Here is a 13565-nt window from a genome sequence, read left to right as displayed (position 1 = left end):
ACACCCACCGCACAGGTGAAAAATTCAAACTTCCCCAGAGTTGCCCAGCACTATGTTATTGGACTAAGGCTGGAGCCGACACCCAGACCCTTGTCTTGTTCCGCTGATATCTATTTATCTCACCCAAAGCTTGTCAGAACTGAAGAGGGAGGGCTCTGGCTCATGTACAAAGCCCTAGGACTTCCAAGCCCATGGAGGGCCTGGTTTTACCTGTGGAGAGATGGATTATGGGACGGTTTCTCTGCCTCAGCACAATGACTGTCCCAGGTCATGCCCATCTCCAGGTCATCCTTTATTTCTTTAGCAGTGTGCTTTGAGCTGTGGCCCTCAGGCAACCTTAAACTTTATCCCTGTTGCTTTTGCAAAATCTGGCAAAGAAACTTGAGGTCCCTGGGAAACAAAACAAGCAAACAGCAGTAAGACCAAAAAAATGCAAACAGGTGGTCGCAGGGAATGCTGTTGGCGTGGATGGTTATTTGGCCAGGTTGAGGAATGAGCAAAGTGAGACAGCGTCCGTGGAACGGTACCTCCAGGGGCTCCAACGGAAGTGGGCAGGGAGCTCCTGTAAAGAGGTTCTTGGGTGGTAGGATTCCTGGTCACCTGACTTATGGACGTGTTTGTGGTCTTGGTCTGCCCTGGGATCTGCCATGAGAATGTGTGAGTGAGAAGGGGGAGCACAGTAAAGGTGGAACAAAAAAGTGAAACAGTAAAGCTTGACCGAAATCATGATCTAAAATAGTATTTAAGGACCTAGAGAAATGCTCGCAATACAATAAATAATACTTAAAATTTTAAGATTCAGTGGAATCTCAATTTTGTGAAAACGCAAGCCACCACAGTTAGGCATAGGAGAGGAGAGAGACCAATCAGAGATACTCAAAGGGGCTGAGTCTGAGGGTTGGGATAATGGGTAACTTTTACTTTGTCTTTATATGGTTTTTGAACTCCCACATGTTCCGGAGTGAAATGTGTTCATCAGAAAAATAAGTGGTAATCAGATAATCAGGAAGAAAACAAATGATATAAAAAAACCCCAAACCTTTAACTCAAAAAATTAAAAGTGAAAACAAAACAAAACAAAACCTAAACATTCACAGGACACAAGGAAATCAGTGTGCCAGTGACAGGCTGGGTGGGAAGGACCATTGTTCTGACCCAGCGTAGCTTTCTTCTTAATGTTCTTTTATGTGTGTACACAAAATTTCAAAGCTTTTCCTAAGTTTATTTTTGTGACCAGTGGCTTTAAACTTGCTAAGAGATAGCCTTTCAGAGGGAACTATGGTTTGAAAATGTGACGGAAATTGATGGAACCTCCCAAGAATTTTTGGTGTAGATAGACAAGGCTTAGAAGTGTGGATGAGTGAGACCCTCTCAGCAGAATGTCCTCCCCCTTCCATCTGTCCCTCCTTGATCTGTCCCATCCCTGCTTTACCTCTGACGCCCATCACCCCATAAGGACAGTGCCCCACGGAGGGGCAGGGAGGGATCAAGAAAGGAAAATCTTTCCAAAGTATCTTTACCATCTTGGATTCCTTGAGAGCTCTGAAAAATGGAGGCTGGATTTAAGAAGTGGGGATGGGGTAGCACAAAGATAGCTTTCTGCTTCCTTTCTTCTCCATGTACACACACACCTACTAACATGGTAGCCTTGGGTAAAGTAAACTCCAAACTAAACATTCTGTGCCCGTTTAGCCCAGATAAACAAGAAGGATGGAAGCAGGAAAGCCTTTGGATAAAATCTTTGACTTCAGTGGCAAACTAGTCAGACTTCAGTTTTGGCTTTGTCTGATTTAAATGTTTGTTTTTATTTTTTATTTATTTTTAAAAATTTATTTATTTTTGGCTGTGTTGGGTCTTTGTTGCTGCGCGCGGGCTTTCTCTAGTTGTGGTGAGCGGGGGCTACTCTTTGTTGCGGTGCGCGGGCTTCTCACTGAGGTGGCTTCTCTTGTTGCGGAGCACGGGCTGTAGGCGCGTGGGCTTCAGTAGTTGTGGCGCACGGGCTCAATAGTTGTGGTTTGCAGGCTCTAGAGCACAGGCTCAGTAGTTGTGGCACATGGGCTTAGTTGGTCTACAGCATGTGGGATCTTCTGGGACCAGGGCTCGAACCCGTGTCCCCTGCATTGGCAGGCAGATTCTTAACCACTGCGCCACCAGGGAAGCCCTAAATGTTTGTTTTTAAATCTTTGTCCATTAAAGATCACCAAGGAGAAAACTTAGATGTACTTGAATAGCTTTCTTACATTTTGGTGGTGCCTTTTAAAAGTAAAAAAAAATTTTTTTTAATTGAGGTATAACTGACATATAACATTATATTAATTTCAGGTGTACAACATAGTGATTTGATATTTGTATATATTGCAGAATGATCACATAAGGCTAGTTAACATCCATCACCATACATAGTTACAGAATTTTTTTTCTTGTGTTGAGAACTTTTACAATTTACTCTTGGCAAACTTTCAAATACGCAATTATGGTATTATTAACTATAGTCACCATGCCGTACATTACATCCCCATGACTTATTTATTTTATAACTAGAATTTTATACCTTTTGACCCCCTTTACCCATTTTTTGGTGGTGTCTTTTAAATCTTTAGCGAATGTTTTTTGAAGGGAATTAGGAATGGGTGAGTTCATGCTGCCAGTTTAGAGCAGAACTGAGTCAACCCTTCCAAGTTCTGAATTCTGAGTATGTGCATTGGGGCGGGGGGTGGAATTCCTGGATTAAAACTAATGAACCCAAGTTTATAAGACTCCTTCTTGAACATCCTGTAGTTCTTCCAAATGTCATTTTGATAAGTTAATATAAATGAATCAGAAACATCTGCACCAAAAATCCCGCTGAACACACAAGGGCTTAACAATTAAATGGAAGAATGTTTGGCACAATGTGGTTCAGGTTTTAGCGGATCCAAATATTTTGAAAAACAGTTAAGTTCTTAAGACATTTTGAGAATTTAAAGGGCAGCTGGTTCTCCCACCCCCTCTAAAAATGGGAGCGGTAATTTCTGTTCTTTGTGTTGACTCCTGTTGCTCTTACTGCCTATGGGGGGGAATTCTCCTAGCAGAGGCCCTGTCTCTGGTCTCTGCAAACTGCTGTCCTACCCTCTCTCTCTCTCTCTCTCTCTCTCTCTCTCTCATTCCTAGATTTGCTTCCTCAGCAGATTCCGTGTGTTTCAGGCACAGCGATCTAACAGTGATGACGAGGCAGTGCTTTGTCGAGTTGTGAGATCCATTTCTTGGTTCAGGTGGAGCATTGTTGTCACCCTGGATCACAGAATTTCACAATCCTTGTCCCGGTTCACCCTTCCTGATGGTGCCAATATGAGAGCTGGTCCCTGGGAAAAGAAAACAATTATCAGACGTTCAGAGGAGGAGCTAAAATTCGATGGATGGTCAAGAGGAAAACAAAGCTCAAATTGTGGAAAAGGCCACAACGGAAAACTCTGCCATAAATAAAAGCCACGTTCGGTTCAGTCCTCTCCAGCCTCCCTCTTGTTCTTGGACACAGACTGAGTGATCCCAGCAAATGCCAATGAAGCAGATGAAAGTGATTAGCGTGCAGTTCCCTTTCAAGCTCTTTTATTCGAAGAAGTTGTCCTTCCATTTTATTGACTTTCAGTCTCGCCATCCTGAAATTTTAATCACCCGAGCACTGAGCAGGCATCTCAGATCACCCAACTCGTAATTCTATCTGAATTGCAAGATGAAAGGGGATACCCTCGTACATTCTTGTTCCTTCTGTTTTCCCCTTCAAGGGACACTGTCAATCATCCTTAGGCTTCCTAAGTGATCATCATTTAATTTTCTTTATAGGTTGGAAAGTCTTGATTCCCCAACTTAAAAAAAAGAGTAATTAAAAGTGATGGGAAGATATTAGTAAAGAGACATAAATTCAAGAAAAATGCGTGTCTACCTCACTGGGCAAACAATGGGACTCTACCCCCAGTGACTTTTAAGTTTACTCTTTTTTTTTTCTTTTTAATTTTTTAAAAAAATTTATTTATTTTTGGCTGCGTTGGGTCTTCGTTGCTACACGCGAGCTTTCTCTAGTTGCGGAGAGCGGGGGCTACTCTTCATTGCAGTGCGCGGGCTTCTCACTGCAGTGGCTTCTCTTGTTACGGAGTACGGGCTCTAGTCTCACAGGCTTCAGTAGTTATGGCACGTGGCCTTCAGTAGTTGTGGCTCGTGGGCCGTGGAGTGCAGGCTCAGTAGTTGTGGTGCACTGGCTTAGTTGCTCCGCGGCATGTGGGATGTGGGATCTTCCTGGACCAGGGCTCGGACCTGTGTCCCCTGCATTGGCAGGTGGATTCTTAACCACTGGGCCACCAGGGAAGCCTGGCTTTTTTTTTTTTAACATCTTCATTGGAGTTTAATTGCTTTACAATGGTGTGTTAGTTTCTGCTTTAGAACAAAGTGAATCACCTATACATATACATATATCCCCATATCTCCTCCCTCTTGTGTCTCCCTCCCACCCTCCCTATCCCACCCCTCTAGGTGGTCACAAAGCACTGAGCTGATCTCCCTGTGCTATGAGGCTGGGAAGCCCGGCTTTTAAGTTTAGCACTGCTAGTTAATGATATTTCTCCACTAAGTTGCAGAAACTAAAAAACAAAAGAATTAAAGCAGGGCTTCTTCCCATGGGTTCTGAGCCAAAATTTGTTTCAGTCTTGCCAGAGTTCAAATAATCACACTCTTATTTGGAACCTTCCAGGGACTTACTATTGTTCCCAGCCTAGATCCCAAACCTTAGCTTGATCCAGCTGCTGCTCTTAACTTCATCCACTATCTCTCTCTTTTCCACCTGCGTGTCCCAGCACACAGGCCTGTTTCCTACTTCGGGGCCTTTTTTGCTCAGTGGTCTCCCTAACCCCAGGCCCCAAGGGAACCAGCTTATCTCCCCATCCAGGGCTCAGCTCAAATGGCTGCTCCTTGGAGAGCACCTCCCCAACACATACATATCATTTGGTATCACTTGATCCTGCTTTAATTTCATCCTCGTGCTTATTGCTAAATGAAATACTCTTGCTTATTGTTAATCTTCCATCACTAAAGTGTAAGCAGTGAATGGATGGTCTGTGTAGGCATGGCCTCTCTCCAGAAAAGGTTTGCCACTTTCAATTTTTAAAAAAATGTTGGGGGGGCTTCCCTGGTGGCACAGCGGTTGAGAATCTGCCTGCCAATGCAGGGGACACGGGTTCAAGCCCTGGTCTGGGAGGATCCCACATGCCGCAGAGCAACTAGGCCCGTGAGCCACAACTACTGAGCCTGTGCGTCTGGAGCCTGTGCCCCGCAACAAGAGAGGCCGCGATAGTGAGAGGCCCGCGCACTGGGATGAAGAGTGGCCCCCGCTTGCCGCAACCAGAGAAAGCCCTCGCACAGAAACGAAGACCCAACACAGCCAAAAATAAATAAATTAAAAAAAAAAAAAATGTTGGGCATTGCTTGGTTTGTACTTGGCGTGTTAACATGCTAGTCGGTGTCTTATAATAACTTCGAGTGTTTATTTTGCAAATATTCCACCTCTGCAGCGTGTAATGGCATGCCCACCAAAGCCGAGTCTTTCAGAGAGAGGTAGCAGGACCAAAACCTCGCGAAGTGTAGGCTCTAATGAAAGTGGCATCAAGTTCGTTAGATTTGCCCTTCCTAATCTTTAGGCTCTAGATTAGAAATTCTGGATGAATATATGCTGAGCGTGAGAATCAGAGAGCAAGGCTTGCAGAGTTTTAGTTCCGAATCGACTGCCTTTCAGGACATTGCCCCAGCCATGGAAGGCATTTCTGGGTAGGCCCCCGTCTCTGTAAATGGCTGTCAGTCTGGAGACCTAGGCTGATGCCCCTTTTCTCCCACAACCCCAAGCACATGAAGCAATTCCCACTTTGAAGAATAATGCCAAGCTGACAACCCTCGGGAGCTGATGAGAAGAATCAGTGTGTAGGGTGAATGTATAGCAGATGTAACTAGAAATCACAAAGGCTTTCCCAAGTTGGGTTAAAAAAAACAGTTTAGGGACTTCCCAAGTGGCGCAGTGTTTAGGAATCCGCCTGCCAGTGCAGGGGACATGGGTTCGATCCCTGGTCCAGGAAGATCCCACATGCCGCGGAGCAACTAAGCCTGTGAGCCACAACTACTGAGCCTGTGCTCTAGAACGTGCAAGCCACAACTGCTGAGCCCACATGCCACAACTACTGAAGCCCACGCACCTAGAGCTCATGCTCTGCAACAAGAGAAGCCACCGCAATGAGAAGCCTGTGCACCGCAACGAAGAGTAGTCCCTACTCGCCACAACTAGAGAAAGCCTGTGTGCAGCAACGAAGACCCAACACAGCCAAAAATAAATAAATAAAATAACTTTACATAAAAGAAACCAGTTGAGAATTCCAAAAACCATTGATTTTAATGGAATACTCTCCTGTGAGTTTTTATCTTAAAAATAAAGCAAATTGCTGCTTCTATCTTAGCAAAGAACATAATGGCAGATGCTCCTGCCTGCAGAGCCAGAGAACCTTGTTTCCAAGCCAGGATTCTGACGGTGGTGCAAGAGCCCTTTTTAGGGAAATGAGGTTTCTTTTTCTGTACCGTGATGGTCTGAGAGGTTAGGAATGTTTTTCAAGCTTCACGACTCCTTAACTAATTTTGGATTTGTCATCCAGGAATTTATGCAGACCCTACTCGGATGAAGACAGGGAGCTTGGGATGGCTTCTTTCTGCGTCGTCAGTTGGTTGTTTGATCCGCTGCTATTTCATCGGGACGCCTCTTCCTCGTGCCCTTCCCGTTAGTACCTTCTGTGGTTGAGGGGTGTGCCTGAGCTCAGTTCCTGCATTTGGACCACAGTAGGATCCTCCGTAGAATTCACTAACTGTTCCCTTCTGGTTTGTCACCAGCATTTTTACCTGTCGCTTTGATCACGTTATCTTACTCTCTTAAACTCCCATTGAGGCTTCCTCTAACACTGAGAATTAAACCTGAGAGCCTTCCTTTTGGGTTTAAAAACACTTCACTGGGGTGTCCTTGTTCCTTGCTACTCAAAGTGTGGTCCATGGGGGGGGCAATCTGGCAGCATATGCATCATCTGGGAGCCCATTAGAACTTACAACCCTGTCGCAGGTGAACTGCATCAAAATCTGCATTTTTAACAAGATCCAGGTGAGTTGCATGTGTGTTATAATCAAGAAGTGCTTTGTGGGAAATCCTTACTGCTACCATCGTCATTCACAGCCAAGAGCTAGGTCTTTGTGAGACGTTTCTCTGCCAGGCTTTGACCTGAATGCTTTGCACACACCAGCAACAACCTCTGATTTAATCTTCCCAGCGTCCTCACGTGGTATGTACTGGTATTATTCCCATTTGCAGAAGGGGAATCTGAGGCCCCAGGAGATCAAGTCATTGGTGTGAGATTATTCAGGTAGTGAGTGTTGAAACAGCCTGGATTTAATCCGAGACACTTTGCGTCCAGAGTTTGTGGATGCAAAGTTTGTCCACCAGCTCTGCACCCTCCCCTCTTCCTGGGCTCTTTTCTCCAGGCCACTTACTCTGGACTCACTTGCCTCTTTCTCATCGGTCTGTAAAACTTCTCTAAAGCAAAGCCACGGTGAAGGAAATGCTGCTGTTTGGTGTGATCTATAAAAGCTTTGAGTCCTAAAATTATTTTTAAGTAAGACTGTGCTGTACCCTGTATAGATTTGATCTCTCTCAGCCAAAGAGAATGAGCTCCTTCTACTGCTTCCAATTAATATGGGCTGCTGGGAGCCTTAGATACTACCCTCCCGGATGTGAATTCCTTCCGGCTGTGTTGAGATAGAGTAGTATCTCAAACTTGACCTTTGGAAGAACACTTGCATTTACAGTTCTAATCTAAAAAAAAAAATGGAGATAAGTAATTTGACCTTGCAATGACATTGGTCCAGAGTTTATCAAGTCCTTTAAAGACCTCAAGGTCAGAATGCCTATAGCCTGTGTACTCAAGGCCAAAGATTAGTTACAGAAAGGTGGTATGTGAGGTCGAGCAGAGATTAAGGTCAGTGGTTTCCAAACTGATTACGGAACTGCTCTGAGGGGATATTCCAGAGAAAAACTTGGGGGTTGGGATGGGGGGGTGCCTGGCCTGAAATAGGGGTTCCCTGGGCCCCTCCTCACTTTCAACCAATTGGTTTCAATCTTTTTATATAATAGGTCCTGGGGTAACATTCTGTTTAATGGGTCTTTCTCTACTTAAATTTTCTTTTTGTATATTAAAAGCCAACTGAACTAATCCTACTCCATCCTTTGCAGCTGAGGCCGTTGAGGTTCAGAAAGGCGAATTGACTTACCCAAGGTCACACATTGTTTTGGCTAAAAGCTATTTCTTTTTCTTTTTTTTGCTTTTAATAAATTTATTTTTTCGACTGCATTGGGTCTTTGTTGCTGTGTGTGGGCTTTCTCTAGTTGTGGTGAGTGGGGGTTACACTTTGTTGAGGTGCGCAGGCTTCTCATTGCGGTGGCTTCTCGTTGCGGAGCATGAGCTCTAAGCACGCAGGCTTCAGTACTTGTGGCGTGTGGGCTCAGTAGTTGTGGCTCGCAGGCTGTAGAGCGCAGGCTCAGTAGTTGTGGTGCACGGGCTTAGTTGCTCTGAGGCATGTGGGATCTTCCCAGGCCAGGGCTCAAACCCGTGTCCCCTGCATTGGCAGGTGGATTCTTAACCACTGCGCCACCAAGGAAGTCCTAAAAGCTATTTCTTGTATTCCTCCTTTGACAGCTCAAAAGCTGGGCCAGCTACCAAGTGTGCAGGGCATTCGCTTCTTTTCTGTCTGGGTCTGCCCTTATTCCAGCCAGTGGTGCTGACCAGGCCATATTTCCTTTGCATTTAGGACTCCTCTGTGTGCATTTGGAAAACTAAACACTGTTCAGGTGTTTCGGGGCAGACCTAAATCAAGGAGTCATATATTCTCGGCGTTCTTTGTCTTCATCTTGCGGTAAATCTGTATGGCTCCCTGTCGGTCCTGACTTAGTTATGCACTGAAGGCAGCCTTGCAGAGAACAGGGAATACTCTGGTTTCTGCAAAATAGAGCAGCTGTTCTCCCACCCAAACCTTAAGTTACCAAAAACCCCATTTTAGGAGAATGTGCATTTGAGAAATTTGTGACCAAAAGGGAAAGATGGCATTGGGAGACTGAGATCATGTTTTTCACCCCCACCTGCAAAAACATTTTCCTTTTTCACTCTCAAGAAAATAAACCAGGAAATCAAATAGACAAATGAGAATATCAGTGACATTTTGCAGTTAGTAATAATGGCTATCTGGGTAATTTCCATCTTATCATCCCTTGTTTACCGGAAACTTCTTTGGCTTTGAGGCAGATGATTGGCATACTGAGAGGTATTTTATTTCTAAAAATAGCTCCTCTCCACTCACCTGAATGTTCAGTGCTTTTCCTGATCTTTTGTCTAAAAATTAGCTGCTAATCACTGACTCCTGAGTCTGTGCTGCAGAAACATGGCCCCACTGCCTGGCATGTCAGCTCCTTGGGCGCGACCAGTTCTACAGAATGTACTGATGGATGTTTTTGTTCCAGGATTTGGTTTCCTGTCTCTCAGTTTTATCTCCTCTTCTCTCTGCCATTCACTTTACCTACCATTTCTGTTTCTAACCCCGGTTTCTTTTCTCTCTAATTGTTCCCGATGCGACCAACACATACACTGAAACTGAAATTCTTATTTACAAAGATATATTGAAGTGATACACGGTGAGATTTCCTACAAGGGAAACTTAGATGCTTGTCCTGAAAAGACAAGTACTTAACTACTTTATTTACAGTACATATAATTCTCAAGAATTTGGAAGCAAATATTGGCTCTCAAGCTATTTAATTACCTATACAGAGATGTTATCTAAAAGCTCCTTTGGCTGCCCTATACACACGTTGATATTTTTAACTTCACCTTTACTTTTTGTTTCTAAGAAGATTTAGAGACTATTTAGCTCTCTACTCAAAAAAAAAAAAAAAAAAAGAGAGCGTTCCTAAAAATTAAAAAAAGAGAGTTCCTAAGAGAATGTAAAAGGCATGCCTAAAGATATTAAGTAGTAATATGTAACACTAAAGCAGTTTGCTGCCATCCATGCCAGTCTTTTCAATTATTTACTGGGATGAAAATATTGAACTTGGTCTCAGTTAAGTCTCTAGGGTAGAGAATGGTTGTTGCTGAATATTTATCATGTCATATAACGCTTGGGTACCATGAAATGACACGAGGGAGGGGTTTGACCCTTGTCAAAGTTTGGCAAAAGTTTTCCTCATAAAGCTTCAAAGCAGGACAGATTACCAAGTGTACCTGACAGCTGGTGCATTAAAATAACTAATTTTTACTTAAAAAAGGTCGCTTCACAGGATTTGCTCCAAGGTCAAACCTGTTGGATGTATGTTTATAAAACAGAATCTGCAGAGATTAGTCCTCACATTAGATAATGAGACACAGGGAGAAGGAGAGAGGGAGGAGTTTGTCATTTATTCATCTCAGTCCCTTGACCTTGACCTTGTTTTGCACATCTAACCATAGTATCTTGGCAGAGAGGTAGAACTATACACTTCCTTATTTAATTCATTTTGTGCATTACTGTCTTTCTACTTTCTCCTTTGAATTCACTTAGAAGTAAAGTTCATCCCAGAAGAGAGATGAACTTCTGGCTTACCTTGTATGCTCACTCCTGACTAGCAACTTCCTCCCAGGTAGTGCCATGTACTGCTTGGCTTGAGGCTGAATTTTTGAACTTAACCATGACTGGTTTACACGAATCCAGATATGCCTCTGGAGCCGAGGGCAGTGTCAAGATAAGCCTTTTTTTTTTTTCCTTAAGTCTTTTTTTTTTTTTTTCCTCCCTGCCTACTACCAGGATAACAGGGTGGAGAAGGATGATGGAAAATGGGAGTGCATTTTAGCGGGCCCCATGCGTACTTGCTGTGTTTCTTACACCATCACTGTAGTGGGCTGACTTGACGAATCCCATTCAAAAGGTAAATTACAAACATTCATCTGCAAGTGATTTTTCTAAAGTCTTCATGTTAGTTAATCTCTTGTTGCTGCAACAAATTACCACGAATTTAGTGGCTTAAAACAACACATATTTATTCTGTGGATGCAAAATATATGGAGGTCAGAAGTCCAAAATGGTTCTTATCTGGCTGAAATCAAGGTATCAGCAGAGCTGTGGTCCTTCTGGAGCCTCAAGGAGAGGATCCTTTTCCTCACTTTTTCCAGCTTCTAGAGGCTGCCGGCATCCCTTGACTCTTGGCTCCTTCCTCCATCTTCAAATCATTTTCTGACTCTTGACTCTTCCACCTCCTTCTATTTTTTAAAGATTTTTGTGATTCCATTGAAACCACCTACATAATCCAGGGGAACCCCTCAATGTCGAAATCATTAATTACATCTGCAAAGCCCCTTTTGCCGTGTAAGGTAACATCTTCACAGGTTCTAAGGATTAGGAGGTATACATCTTTGGGGACATTCTCCCGCCTACCACGGTCATAGACCCACACAGTGTGCTAACAGAGTTCACCTCCCTTGAGTTTCTAGCCCTCTGTGGACACAGGAGAAAGGTTTGGGTTTTTTTGTGTGTCTTTCCCTGATATTTCTGTCTTGGATGTTACTAATTTAATTTTATAAAGAATTAACATCATCTGTGTTTGTGTAGACACCTGGGGATTGATAGATGCTCAATAACACTGTAGGCTGCTAGTACTGATACTGTAATTACACAAGGGGAGAGGAGATAGCACCTTGGCAATTGAAACCCTGTGAATCGTAGATAGAGGGGTTTTTTTGTTTTGTTTTTGTTTGTTTGGGGGTTTTTTGGGCCACATCTAGGGGCATGTGGGATCTTAGTTCCCCCGACTAGGGATGGAACCAACACCCCCTGCAGTAGAAGCAAGGAGTCTTTGGACGGCCAAGGAAGTCCCTAGATAGAGGTTTTTATTTTTTTAATTTATTTTTAAATATTTATTTATTTATTTGGCTGCGCTGGGTCTTAATTGTGGCATGGGGGACTCTTTCAGTTGCAGCATGCATGCGGAATCTAGTTCCCTGACCAGGGATCAAACCCAGGTCCCCCTGCATTGAGAGCGCAGAGTCTTAACCACTGGACCACCAGGGAAGTCCTTAGATAGAGGTTTTTAAAACTTGCCTTATAGTGACCTGTTCAATGAACTCACAGAGTCTTCTAACTTTTATCTTTTAGGCTTATGTACAGAAGTACATTGTGAAGAATTATTTCTACTATTACCTATTCAGATTTTCAGCTGCTTTGGGACAAGAGGTGTTCTACATCACATTCCTTCCATTCACTCACTGGAATATTGATCCTTATTTGTCCAGAAGACTGACCATCATATGGGTTGTAAGTATTAGTATTACTTATGAACCAGTATTACTTCTACAACAGCTACCTGCTTTGGTATTCAAGTACTCTGCATATATGCTCTTTTTTAAAAATCACTTAGAGTTGAATTTTTACCTGGTTTACTTTGGGAAAATGGAAGGAAAGATTTAAAAGCTGTGGGTGAATAAGACTATGAGAGGGGAGAGATGATGTGCAGGAAAAGGACCTTTCTGAGAATCCGTGAAGGGACATAAAATGCTTCCTCCCAAGAAACCCCTTTTAGTAAAATTTGATCAAAAACTGAAAATAGGAGCTGTTGACTAATAATTCCGAGTGGTATTAAGTGTAACTACCCCATGTCTATTGGATACACAAAAGCATGTAAGGCAGGGCAACTTCTCTGAGGAAGCTGGTAGTACTATGGGGCCAGCTGGCGTATACACGAAAACCCAATGATAATTCTGGGTGGAGAGGTGGAGCCCCTTCTGATGTTTTGTCTGGGACCCTATTGTTGAACTTTGTTCAGGATCAAATAAGTTCTGATTTTTATTTATTTATTTATTTATTTATTTATTTAATTTATTTTTTGGGCCGCATCGGGTCTTAGTTGTGGCATGCAGGGTCTTTGTTGAGGCATGCAGGCTTCTCTTTAGTTGTGGCATGCAGGTTTTCTCTTCTCTGGTTGTGGTGCGCAGGCTCCAGGGCAGGTGAACTCTGTAGTTTGCGGCATGCAGGCTCTCTAGTTGAGGCGCGAGAGCTCAGTAGTTGTGGCGTGTGGGCTTAGTTGCCCCGTGGCATGTGGGATCTTAGTTCCCCGACCAGGGATCAAACCCTCGTTCCCTGCATTGTAAGGCGGATTCTTTACCACTGGACCACCAGAGAAGTCCCTGATTTTTTTTTTTTTTTTAACTGGGGGAGATGGTGGTTATTTGCAAGGCAGCGAGGCATGCTGCCAGCGTCCAGACCCTGGGATCAGATAGGCCTGGGTTCAAGTGCAGCTCAGCCACTGCGCTTGTCCGTGTGCCCTTGTCCTGAGCCTGTAAAATGGTGTTAGTAATGCACATCTCCCAGAATCATCATGAAGACATACAGGGTATGGCCTGGTGCATGCGAGGACTCTGCAAGTCACCAGAAGCGTGGTAACACATGGTGATGAGTCCAAGAAGGCGAAGGAGTCTTAAAGATCAACCAGTTCTTAGGGCAAA

General features: G+C 43.7%; 1 protein-coding gene across 1 annotated transcript in view; it reads left to right on the top strand.

Annotated features, from left to right (window-relative positions):
- SGPP2 (sphingosine-1-phosphate phosphatase 2) overlaps window positions 1-13565 on the top strand; it is a 141421-nt gene that overhangs the window by 45377 nt on the left and 82479 nt on the right. Inside the window, exon 2 of the mRNA XM_068544352.1 lies at window positions 12220-12378. Within this exon, the coding sequence (XP_068400453.1) occupies window positions 12220-12378 (159 nt within the window). The remainder of the gene's footprint in view (window positions 1-12219; window positions 12379-13565) is intronic.

This window comes from Eschrichtius robustus, chromosome 5 (assembly GCF_028021215.1).
Source record: "Eschrichtius robustus isolate mEscRob2 chromosome 5, mEscRob2.pri, whole genome shotgun sequence".
Taxonomy (NCBI): Eukaryota; Metazoa; Chordata; class Mammalia; order Artiodactyla; family Eschrichtiidae; genus Eschrichtius; species Eschrichtius robustus.
This window is presented reverse-complemented; position numbering and strand designations above follow the sequence as displayed.